Source organism: Centruroides vittatus, unplaced genomic scaffold (genome assembly GCF_030686945.1).
Source record: "Centruroides vittatus isolate TY-2023 unplaced genomic scaffold, ASM3068694v2 contig_134, whole genome shotgun sequence".
NCBI lineage: Eukaryota > Metazoa > Arthropoda > Arachnida > Scorpiones > Buthidae > Centruroides > Centruroides vittatus.
In genome coordinates this window covers 1,460,268-1,473,345 of record NW_027120852.1, presented here as the reverse complement: position 1 = coordinate 1,473,345, position 13,078 = coordinate 1,460,268, and the positions used below count along the sequence as shown (strand labels likewise).

The 13,078-nt window shown below is 43.5% G+C and overlaps 1 protein-coding gene across 1 annotated transcript; it reads right to left on the bottom strand.

Annotated features, from left to right (window-relative positions):
- Nucleotides 1-12,096: 12,096 nt before the first annotated feature.
- Nucleotides 12,097-12,726, bottom strand: LOC136990790 (uncharacterized). Its single transcript, XM_067289222.1, has 3 exons — nt 12,702-12,726; nt 12,463-12,635; nt 12,097-12,391 (listed from the first exon to the last, which is right to left on the bottom strand). The coding sequence occupies exons 1-3, from the start codon at nt 12,717-12,719 to the stop codon at nt 12,190-12,192; spliced, it is 393 nt and encodes a 130-aa protein (XP_067145323.1). The 5' UTR covers nt 12,720-12,726; the 3' UTR covers nt 12,097-12,189.
- Nucleotides 12,727-13,078: the final 352 nt, after the last annotated feature.

Genomic DNA, 13,078 nt, shown 5'->3' with positions numbered 1-13,078 from the left:
TTAATCGGCGCGGCTCTATCGTTAAATGAAAAGTACGATGTACTCGGGCCAGCCACTACCGATTTCGGGTGGACGGCATATACGAAATTTAAAGGAAATAAATTAAAAAATACCGTTAAAAATTGTTGCCCGCGTGGTGACTCGGTGGCGATAATTGGGATAAAAACTGACGGAGAGGGCCACCCTCCCGCGGTGATTACGCGCGTGGTCCTTTCCCCGGTTCTTACAGCTTTGGTACGGTTTTCGTGGCTAATCGAAATAACATTAACTTTTCCGATTTATGGTTTCGCATTTCCGATAATTTTTACACTTACCCAATTTGTGGAAGGGGCGCTTTTAATCCGGCCACGGCAGAAAAGTCGAACCCTCGTTAGCTCGTCGCGGTCTAAGGTTTTAACCTTAGAAACAAGCGGTGGGTCCATTTCCCTCGTCCGGTAACTTCTTCTTAAGATTATCAAGATCCTCCTAAGTGGGGGTGTTACACCCCCACTTAGGAGGATCTTGATAACTTCCACCACCCGACTGGTGATAGGTTTATCCCTGTTACCAAGCTGAAACTGAGGGGTAAAATCCTTACCAAACTCCTCACTAGTATACCTACTATTTTTGATTTCAGCATTTTGCTCAAATATATACTCAGTCAATTCAGTCTTCTGAATATCACGGGGAACGCCATGAATTATAATTTTGGGCAGGCGTTTTCTTGGCTCTTTCGCCTCTAAGCCCTCAATTTTGCCTACAGCCTCCTGTAATACAGCTTTGTCGACAGCTTTATCAACTTCAACAGCTATGGCTCCCTTTCTGAGTTTCCTGATTCCCTTAATACCGATCCTCAATTTATGAGGCTGGATACCTTCCTTAACCTTCGTTTTAGTATCCTCGGCTTCGCCATCACCTGGCTTAGGTTGAATAATCAACACTTCTTTTCTCTCTACAGGCAGTTTATTGACTCTTGGCAGGATAGCAGCCTGAGCATAGGATCTATCCTTAATAACACTACCACTACTAATTTCATCTAATCTTTCATTAATTTTCTCAAACATTTTGGCCACAGTACTGGCCTCATTGGCCATAATATCTATTATCCGGGTAACTTTTCCCAGAATCATCGGAATATGATCCCGGGAACCAATCTTAGAGCCAGCATTCAGAGTCAAGTATGCTGATAACTCTTTTTGCACTGCCTTTGTCTCAACTACCCTCTGTTGGAGAATTCCCGCTTCACCTGCACCCAGCAGAGAGGGGAACTCGCCGCCAGATGCTTCCTCATTCCGGCTCTCTGCCCTTAGGGACACCACTTGTGCCCTATTTTTATCTGGCTGAGAAGCCATAGATAGCCTAGAAAAAGGCCACTAAATTAAAGTTGTAAACAATAACTTGAAAAATAATACTTAGCTAATAAACTAACTATTATATTGCACAACTGTGTTTAGTTTCCCCCGAAGGGTACTTGCGGGCTGCACCTCGTGAAGGTACACAGATACGACTTTCCCAGAGAAACCTCGTGAAAAGCAGCGAATGGGCTAAGCAAATAAACGCTCAAATAATCGCCAAATAATCGCTCACGATAACTCTCACAAATGGGACCGCAGCCCAGTCTTCGAGATTATCCGAACACATTTCCTCGTAGTCGTTATCAATTTCCGGCGGAGGACCGTCTTTATACATAATACACAAATTGTGTATAACACACGCCGAAGCAATGGCGACGGACACAAGCTCCCTTCTTAAAATACCATATATAAATATTTTAGTCTCCTCGTACGGCCAAAGAGATGACCGAACGCCTGCTCAATAACATCTCGAGTCGAGCTTAAAACTTCGATATAGATTTTTTCTTTTCTTTCGAGACGACCGTTGTCTCTAAAAGGTGTAAGAAGTTCTTACACCTTAGGCAATCTATCGATTAATCTGGATCCTACACTGGAAACAGCCAATTGTGAGATCAATGTGTGTTACTGGAAGTTGCCCAAACCTAACATTAACTTTGGTGTAGTTATTGAAGTTACGGAGTCCAAGGCTTGTGTCCACATTTATACAGATGGCTTGAGGTCCGAGGATGGTGTTGGTGCGGCTTTTGTCGCCTACAAACAGCACACTGAAATCCACTATCAAACCTTTAGGCTGGAGCTTTTTTGCTCCAACTTTCAAGCTGAGCTTCTTGGTATTCATGAGGCTATTAAGTGGTGCATCAAGGAATACAGGGATTAGGAAGCATGTATCTATACGGACAGTCGTAGTGCGCTTGAGGCCTTACAGGACTGTAGGGCGCTTCATCTGTAAGTCTATGATATTAAAAGTATGCTACTGGATAATGATTCCTTTGGTTGCATAAAGTTCAAGTGGGTTCAGGCCCACGTGGGTATCATCGGTAATGAGAGGGCCGATTTCCTGGCCAAGCAGGCGGTCAATAATTTGGAGATCAGTTACAGCAAGGTCCCGCTCAGTTACGTTAAACGTCATTTAAAAGAAACCACCTGGTCAAGGTGGCAAGAGAGGTGGACTAATGGCAGTAGAGGACGTTACACATACAGGCTTTTGCCTAACATAGAGGAATGGACTAGGACTAGGACTATGACTTGGGTAGTCCGTGACAAAGTCACTATGTTCGTTTTAAGTGACCATAATGGGCTGGGAGACTATCTCTTGAGGTTTAATCTCAAATATAATCCAGCATGCATCTGTGGGAGTGATACTGAAAACATTGACCATCTTATTTACGATTGCATCGCTTTCCAGAAGGAGAGGCTTTATCTGTCCCAAGTTGTGGACAGTGTGGGAGCTAATTGGCCTTGCCCCATCTACGATCTTATTCGTAATGAAGCTACGCTTCAATGACTAAGGAAGTTCGTTAATGTTATCGGAGGGCGAAGTCAGCCCAAACGCATACTTAGCTCATTGTTAATTTTCTTTTATTTAATGTGTTTTAGGTATTCTTAAAACCGTGTTTTCTTATATGTTGAGCATCAAACACAAGACCGTGTTATTTATTAAACACTTGGCACTTTTCCACTTCTATTAGTTGAGACGAGATTTTATTTCACTCGTTTCGGGCATTTCGCCTCAGTCAACTAATAAAACAATATAAACCACACTCGTACCCAGCAGAATTAAATAAATAAAAAACTTAAATCAACACCTTAATGTTCGCTGAGAGATTTATTAATGTAACTAACGTTTTCGATCTAATCGATAGATCATCTTCAGGTTAAACAGAATGTTTCTTAAATGGAACACCAATTTCAAAATTTGAAAATATAACCAGTAACATCAATAAAAAAGTAAAACATTGTAAAAGATAAACAAGTGTAAAATAAAAACGTTTTACTCTTATCCAAATATAATATTAACTATCCTAACCAGTAATAATTCCCGATGGGAAGCCCAATTTCGGGGCTCCTTTGCGAGCTGGTGGTTAGTAAAGTAGAAGAAAAAGTTTTGCGAGGCTTCGAAAGGGATATAGTATACTACAAGAGATATGTAGATGACATTTTCATATTATGGAAGAACAATCAAGTAATTGCTAACTTTTGTAGATAGAATTAACGAAAACCAAGAGGGCCTTCACCTGAAGCTAGAACAAAAAAGCTCCAGGATGGTACATTTCTTAGACATTAATGTTATATTTAGCGAAGGGCATATATCCACTGGCGTATTCATTAAACCAACGCATAGCCCACTATATATTCCTGCAAGCTCTAATGACCCTTATAAATATAAGTTTGCGGCATTTAGAGCATTGATTAGAAGGGCCTTTATATACTGTGAGAATGTGATAGACCGGGATACAGAGATAGAAAGAATTATACAGATAGCAGGAACATTAGGTTATAAGAGGAAAGTCATCGAGGGAATTATTAGAAAATTTGAAGCCAGTATATGATAAAGGCACTAGGCACGGGCCTTACAGGTACACTAAATTTACATACAATAAGTATCTAGGAGGGATTATGAAAGAAATAGCAAGCATCAAGGATACAAGGGTGATCTTAAAAAGAGCTCCGAATTTGTATAAAATACTTAGGAACGATAAAGGGTTAGTTAAAAAAGAAGATAAGGCGGGTGTGTATAGGATTCCCTACGAGAACCAGCTAATAGGTATTAATAAAGAGTATGTAGGGGTTACCACTAGAAACTTAGGAATAAGGATCAAGGAACATAAGTATGACATTAGAAAAGGTTCCAATACAACAGTACTAGCCCAGATGGGGCAAGCAGAGGGATCCTTGGTACGATGGAATGAGGCGAAAATCATAAAACGGGTACATTCCCCAACTTTGGCAAGAACAGCTGAAAGGTTAGAAATTTACAGAAGCAAGCTAAAAGATAAATGTATTAACGCAAGGGACGCAGAGGGTCTTCCTTCGGCTTGGAAATATGCCGTTAAAAACTTATACAGAGCGCACGTGAGCTCTAGTATATTTTAATGGTGAATTATTACTGGTTAGGATAGTTAATATTATATTTGGATACGAGTAAAACGTTTTTATTTTACACTTGTTGTATCTTTTACAATGTTTTACTTTTTTATTGATGTTACTGGTTATATTTTCAAATTTTGAAATTGGTGTTCCATTTAAGAAACATTCTGTTTAACCTGAAGATGATCTATCGATTAGATCGAAAACGTTAGTTACATTAATAAATCTCTCGGCGAACATTAAGGTGTTGATTTACGTTTATTTAATAAAACAATATACAACATTTGAAATGTTATATGAAGAAATTTAATGGGACATTAAATTTCTTTACTGGCGTGCACAATCTTCACCTGTGAAAGAATGTCATTTTTCACACATAATGCTTGATACTTTATTCCATATTTTCTTTTTTATTACAGGCTTATAAAATTCGGAGATACTATAGATTACTATCTATGGAATTTTGGGACTTTGAGGATATATCTGAACTGAGGGGACCGAGACGAGTTCAACGATATCCTACTTTTGGACCGGAGACGAAAAATAAAAAAGTTATACTTTCTTCCGGCGATCGCGCGATGATAGAAAGTCGCGTCGCTCTCTCCGCTAAGTCGGCCTCGCTATCGCAATCGGGAGTCGCGTCGCTTGCCGTTAAAATTGCCTTTAGTAGACGTTTCCCCCTTTTTTTCACTTTGTTCAATAACTACCGTGAATCGATAACTAGTGACGTTTAGCACACAGTGGCCTGCCGGCGGCTCCCCTCCGGGAGGTCGGTCGAGAGCACGAACAGTGGGAACGGCCGCCACATTCGCTGCCACAAGTAACATTAACCGAAATGGCGATCGCGCGACGATCTGAAGTCGCGTCGCTCTCTCCGCTCTCGTATCGCGTGTTTAACCCTACTGGAGACGACCGTAGTCCGACGTCACGGTTTGCAGACTTTACCGCAAGATGGCAGTACTAGCAACTACGGTGCCGTCTTCGCGAGAACATTAAAAAAGTATGGTAAGTGAAAAAGTATAACTTTTTTATTTTTCGTTTCCGGTCCAAAAATAGGGTACTGTTGAACTCGTCTCGGTCCCCCGAGTTCCAATATATAATCAAAGTTCTGAAATTCCATAGGGGGTAATCTATAGTACACCCTAAAATTCTTTTTCCAACTCTACGCGCTGAGAAATTAGTAATTTTGTTGCGCTATCCGTCCGCATTTGCTCTATAAATTATAAATCACGCGTTTTACGAGTTACCGTCATTAATTAATAGCGACGACTCTAAATAATAACTGGTACTTACAGTTTCTTTCGGTTCGCATCGTTTTGTGCCGCCACGCGTGTCATTAAATGCGACTTCTATCAAAAGAAATAAAAAGTTATTTATATTCTGCTAAAGCGGCTGTAACTAAAAATAAAGGCGGGCCCTTGTACGAAATACAGTTTAAAAAGTTAAAATTTATTGTCAAATTATACAATGTTTACTTTCGGAAGCATATAATAACGAGGGACAAACTTGTAAATAATTTAACGAAATAAAATAATAATCCACATAAGAAATACGATCAAATGAATCCTCAAAATGTCTTTCTAATAGTAGTAAATTTATTTATTATTTTGAATGTCAAACGTCCTACATTCGAAATGGCAATTATACATTTAATAAGATGTTACAATTTTAATTAACACGCGTAATACAAAATATTTTACATATAAATAACTAGGACAATAATGAGTTAACAGAAAATAAGAATACCACGTATCAACGTGTCAGAATATGGATATAATGAAGGGTGGTGTCGAGCCGAGACAAAGAAAGAGCGGACTAAAAGAAGGAATGCCCGTTAGAACACAACACACGTTACAACTGAACTAAAGTAACAACCAGAGTAACAGTGACACTTCCCCTTGACAGAGTTCTCATAACTCAACTGACCCCCACATAGTAGCAGAGAGAGCGCGAAGATTACAGGGGTAAAAGGTCACTTTCACAACTTCCTAACACAACGCTTTACGTGTTTTTATACGATTTAACGAGAACGAATCTACTTCGGAAGGCAAAATTTTATTGTCTTTCGAGTATTGCGGTAGATTGCGAGAAAATGTGACTAAAAAATAAAAACTTTATAAACGACAATAATAATAATTGATTTTATACTCGGTTTTGTCGTTACACGTCGCGCATTTATTAAAAAGATACTCGAAGCGAAGGAGTCGAAAATCTGCTCATTTAAAATAGCAAAAAACCGATCATTATTCGCTAGTCTAAGACGGAGGCGCCGAATAGAAGAATGCGCGGGAAAGGGAAAGTTCCGCCGTGCGAGTTTATTAGAATACGTTTAGACCAATCTTCGTTCATTAAATTAATTATATTGTTTTAAAAGCGGGAATACGTTCGGATCGATACTATTTAATTTTGCGTTAACTATTGCGGGTTTCGGGGATGTACTTAAAACCCGGGAATTGTAAGTTTTTAAATTAGTTTCTTGTCGGAAATTTTAGTTTTTTCAAATGATTTTGTAACAATTTTAAATTGAAATTTTTTAGAAACCCGCCGACCGGGGGCCAACGGGTCCGAAACAAAGATACGCTTACGTTCGGGTGATAAATAAAGACTGTTTTCTGATTTTGTTTACTTAATTCGCGGAACCAGTTATCCGGCATAATAAGTCCTAATAATAGATATGTCCTACTTGACGAAGTAAGTTTAAATTAAGTTTACGGACGGCTGGCCGGTTTCCACCCGGGACGAAGATGGCACTGGCAACATTATCCGTAACGCCGGTTTCGACCTCGAAAAAGAAAAACTCGACGAGCGAAAAGGCATTTTTTTCGTAATACTTGCGGTCCGCGTCCAAATTCTCCGCGGAACACCGAAATTTTCTGGGGCTACCGCCGGATTAGACAAATCTGTAAAGCACGATAAATGAAAAATATTCGAACCAAGGACGGCAGCGTCGATTTTAAAGTACTGTTAAAGTTTTGTGCGCAGATAGAGAAATAATTTGATTTCTGTGATAAAATTTTTGAAAGTTCCGACTATTCCCACGATTTCACCGAGCGATACGCACCGTTAAGCGCGGCGTCGACAAATATTATGCCAACGAGCGTACACTTTGGCAAATGAATGCCATTTATACGTTTTCCAAACGTTCTTACCGATGTTTCGACAAAAGATTTACGTGTTAATTTTAAATAATTTTCAAACATTCGCATTTAATTCTCATTTCGACCAAACGTTTCCTTTTTTCGTATATTCTCGCATCGGCTTCGAATCGGGAGTCCCGCCGACTATATATATATGATTTTCGGGGTGGATTTCTCCGCTTCCGAATGTCCAAAGTAGTTCCGAATATCTCGTTGAAAAGAGAATTTTCTTCTGAGGCGGTAGGCAAAATGTCGAGATTTTCCGGAATGCGACGGCCGAAATATAAGCCATCGAAAGGTGCAAAAATCGCCAAAAAAGCCGTATTTTTTTCTTCGTCCGGCTGGTAGACAAAAAAACTTATGTCCAAACAAAAACGTCCGAGATGTAAAAGAACTCGGCCGAGTAAAATTGGTGACGATTTGGACGGCGGTGGAAATTTTACTTTTCGGTCGTTGGTTGGTTGGCGCCGGGACAGAACAATAATATGGTTAAAAATCCGTGGATGCGCCGAGCTCGTTTCTACCGAAGAACGACCGAAAAGAAAAATTTCCACCGCCGTCCAAATCGTCACCAACTTTTACGTTCCGTATTACGGGAATCCCGTTCGTTCTTCGTTCTTATCGGGCGCCAGACGAAGTCTTCCTTCTGTTTTTTCCGCTAACGTTGTTATCGACGAGATTTTCTTCCATCCAGACCTTCGATTATTATTATATTTAAAAAATCGAATATCGAAATCAAACAGAAGGGTGGAAGAAATGACGAAAAGAGGAACTTTCCGTCCACCGGCTTCCATTTATTGGGTTGAGTCATAAATAAGTTCCGTTAGCGAGTAAGTGTAAATGACTGTCAAATACTTGCCAGATGTTGTGTTGCTTCGACTGAGTTTTATTAGTGGCTATTAGCAAATAGTCTATAAATGTAAATTTTAACACTGAAGTGTCAATAATGTAATAAAAAATTATTTTTGAATTCATTTAAAATGGAACATTTGAAAGTGCATGTACGCCATATCGTGTTGTGGGAGTTTAAACTCGGCAATGACGCTACAGAAACAACAAAAAAAATTTGCAATGTCTACGGCAGTGGTGTAATTTCAGACAGAGCAGTTCGAAAGTGGTTTACAAAATTTCGTTCTGGTGATTTCTCCTTAAAAGATGAAGAAAGACCAGGCCGCTTCTCAGACTTTGACGACGACGTTTTAAAGGTCCCGATTGAGCAGAGTCCACGGCAAACGACGAGGGAGTTAGCAGAGAAACTGCACACATCCCAATCAACCATCAATCGTCACCTCCATAAACTAGGAAAAGTAAGCAAGCTGGGAGTTTGGGTTCCACATAACCTCGGTGAACGGAATAAAGCAGACAGAAGGTCGATAGCTGCTACCTTGCTTTCTTGGCAAAAAAGGAATCTTTTTTGGCTAAAATTGTTACGGGAGATGAAAAGTGGATCACATACGAAAATGTTATTCGAAAAAGACAATGGGTTGACAAAAATTATCGGCCACAACCAGACCCTAAACCCAGTGTGCACGGAAGGAAAATTTTGTTATGTGTATGGTGGGATTGTCGAGGAATTATCCATTTTGAGTTGTTGCCACGCAATGAAACTGTTACTGCAAATGTATAGGAGTTCATCCAGGAGTTTTTTTTATTCAAAACCACCAGAATTTTATGCAAGGGGAATTGACAAGTTGCCCGAAAAATGGCAAGAAGTCATTAATAACGATGGTGAATATGTGTTAGATTAAAGTCTATTTTTGTACATTTTATTGGCAAATAAATTTCAGTTTAGAAAACGGAACTTATTTATGACTCAACCTAATATTTCGTCTTGCGCGCGAAAGTGCAACGTTTTGCCGTATTTTTTCGTCCCGCAATTTAACGTCTGGCAAGAACGTTAAAATCCACGGACCGGGGTGTGGGTGTGGGTCCACACCCCGGTCCGTGCCAGACGACGCCGCAGAACCGAGGCCACCGACGAATTTTCGTAGATTTTTTTCGTAAATCGTCGGTTTATCCGTCGACCCTTTCCACAATCACCGGGAACAGTTCTTTTCACATTTCTCCATTTCCACGCTCCGTTTTCCTCTCAAATACGTAACTCCACCGTCGATTTTGAAAAGACCGGCGCCAGCCGGTTAAAATTTGAAAATACCACAAACCAGACGTTATCGAAAGGAACCGACACTGGCGAAGAATTATAAATAATCGTGTGGGGCCGAATAGCCGCGAACCCTGGAAACGGGCGGTAAAACTTCTATCGGCCCACCGGGACGATAAAGGTCGGTGGTCCGCTAATTTATTCGTTCCCGTTCCTCCGTCGACCGGACCACCCGATCGGAAACGGGCAATAATTCAAATTGCGGCGGGTTTAAGATTGCGAGGACCGAACTTTCGTTACGAAAAGGAACTTTTAAAATTTAAGGGTCATTTCGGACAAGTTTCCTTTATAACGTATTACATTTGTTTTTCGAAAAATTATCTGATTAATTTAACAATAAAAACTGTTTCCCACGAACTTAGTTCCTCGTGGTGAATGACGCATCAAATGTGTCAGTCACTTTGACTCGGCGGGTGAACTTGCCGATTGGACTCGAAATGTTAAATTCCGAATGAGATAATGGAAAAACCCCAAAAAGACCCCGTATAAAAAGAAGGGGGCGATGACGATTAACGCTTTTCGTCACCAGTCGGGAACCTGTCGGCGTGTGCGTCCCGCCATCGCCGCTCCGTGACCTTACACCCGAATTATACCCGAGGACTACCTGCATCTGTACCCGGATTAACACCTCGAACCTCGTCCTCCTAACTCCGGAACTCCCGAAATGGAGAATATTCGTCGTCGAAGATCTACTCGGACTCCAGGTATTTGCTGCCGCGCGAAAGTTTGTAAACTCTCTCTCTCAAATTGTTCGATAGGCTAGCGATACGAAATTCTGTAACCTATAAAAAGCCTTTAACCCGTAAATAGCCTAGCCGAATAAACGGGTATTCGTTAAATGAGTGCACTTCTTGCGGAAATCTTCCGTCTCCATTCCGAACCTAACTTACTACATACGCCACCGCTCGCGCCAGAACGTAACGGTTTCTGTGTCTGTCGGCAAAGACGCGGCGGTGTCGTCCCGACAGGGGGCCAAAGAGGTACCGACCCCGCGGTCACGAGATTATTTAAGAAGGGCAAACGTTTACAAATCGCATCTCGTCTTATTACTCGGAAGGTGCATCCGCTTCTCTCCGGGCGGTACCGACGTTGGGAAACGACGTTAATTCCGGCCCGTGCGCCAAAGTGGAAATTGACCGCCGGGATTGGCTTTTATTCGCAGACCCTGTCTATCGGGCTACATTTTTCGCCGAACGTCTTTACCGTTAAATATCGTTCCTAAATAGAATATAATAAAAGAATAACAAGGTTTAAAATTTTGAATATAAAGCAAAAATAACTAAAATTTAATATAAATTACCAACAGTAAAACGTAAACGGACAACCGAAAAGTATACAAAAATATATAGTAGAGACCATCTAAGAAACTCGTTTGCGCCACGTCTTTCCACTCGCTTTGGCATATTCCGAGTTTTTCGGTGGTACAGACTTAACGGCGTTTGCCTCTTCCCGTTTTATCGGGCGCCATCCGGGAGAGTCCCGGTGGTGACACCGACGTAATCCTCTTCCTTCCCTCCGGGTTTTAACCGCTTTAAACGGAACATCGGCAGCATCCGACGCTATTCGTTTCGGCCTCAAACCGAAAGAGGGTTTGCTTTTCCTAGAAAATACCTAGCTAGCCCGTCCGCCCCGCGCCTTCCTCCCGTGGGAGCGAGACGAAAGCCGAAAGAAAACCGCGCTTTTCGCTTTCCGGCCGGAGAGTCGAACGCTCTTAACCCGGGGCGTAAAATCGGCGACGGAAACGTATTTAGAAAGCCACCCGCTTTCTCCGCCTCGGGCCGATTTTCCCGCCGTTTATTCCGGGGAGAAAGGCGCGCTCGGGTCCGAATTTCGGAAAGAGGAGGAAACGTAAAGGCCGTTACCGGCGAAAGTAGTCCGTGGTCGGCACCCGGATCCGTCCGCCTTTCTACTCCCTCCACCCTTCGGGTGCGAAACGTTCGTCCTTCGGCCTTCCGGGAGGAGCGCGAAAGGACGGACGAGCCCGGAGGAGGCCAAAGACACGGGCTATCATTAGTGACGCCGAGGCGAGCATCCGTGTCGATCCGACGGCGACGCCGGCGCTTTCCTTATAAAAAGGCACGGCGCCGTTCGGTCTACCGAGACCGGCGACTTTTTTACGCGGCGGAAAAAGTCGGCCGAGCGTTTCTTCGGCGACGTCTCGAAGCGTCACCGTCCCTTTCCCCGCCGCTCTAATTACGCCAATTTTATAGGAAGGTAAATATACTCTCTAGGCGCTTCCTTCCGCGCGCCGCGGTACCAATCGCGCGCGCCTTAACTATCCCGTCGCCGGAGCCGGGTCGATTCGACGGGCCGGCTTTTAAGCGCGTCCAGAAAATCGTCTCCGGTTCCGCGGCCGGGAGTGAAAGAAAACGAGGAGTGAGAAAATATTAAGGTTTATTTTCGGACGAAACGGCCGGACAGCGATGATTCGTACTATATACAAGCGGGACGGGAAGAGTCGAGGGCTTTTCTAGCGATGGTGGTCCTTGTGGTGTTTGGGCACGTGGTTGTACTCCCAGAAGTGTTCTCCGTAGCCTCCGTGTTTGTCTCCCCATCTGAGTTTGGTGCGGAATCGATGGCCGTCCTTCTGCTCGTGTCGTTCGCGGAAGTGGTGGGGGTTGCCTTTCCTGTATCCGAACTCGTACTCGTCGTGGCCCGGCACTCTGGCGTATCTGGCAAAAGAGAAAGCCGTCACCTTCGGCCCGACCCGGCCGCCCGGAGGCGGGCCGGACGGGAGACTTACTGGAAATACTCGCTGTGTCCGTGTCCTCCCCCTCCTCCTCCGCCTCCTCCGTGTCCGGATTCCGCTTCCTTCAGGTCTTCCGCCGCCGACTCTTCCGCTTTTTCTTCCTTCCGGGCGGCTTCTTCCGAGCTGACGGCGCCGAGGGCGGCCAGCAGCGCGGCCGAAAGTAGGATCTGCGGAGAGAAGAAGAAAGGATTAGCCGGGCGACGGCGTTGAGGCCGGGCGCCGCGCCTACTCACCAGTCGCAGTCCGTTCATGGCGGGACGATGCCGACGAGCGGCGCCGCTCCGCTCTTATATAGCTCTTGACGTCACCCATTTGGGTCGCGGCGACGTCTCCGTTTTCCGAATTCGGGTAGAAGACCGTCGGTGGACACGGTCCGCTGAAGGTGTATTGATCCCCGCGCCGGGTTAGACGAGTGCCGCTCTCCGTCTCCCACCGGGCGTATCTCTCCGTGGCAAAAACTCTTCTGCCGGAGACTCCCGGCGACGTCCCCGCCCAAATCCTCTTTTTTTGTCGGCCTTATTTCGGGAAAGACCTCCATTAACCGGGATGGCGCGCTTCCTTCGGCCGACGGGCGCTGCGTCTTTCGCCCCCGGGCTCTATTTTCCGGTCG

Coding starts and splice junctions, on each gene's coding strand:
- LOC136990790 (XM_067289222.1), bottom strand. Junction 12,392..12,462: donor GGACACAGCGAGTATTTCCA/GTAAGTCTCCCG, acceptor CTCTTTTGCCAG/ATACGCCAGAGTGCCGGGCC.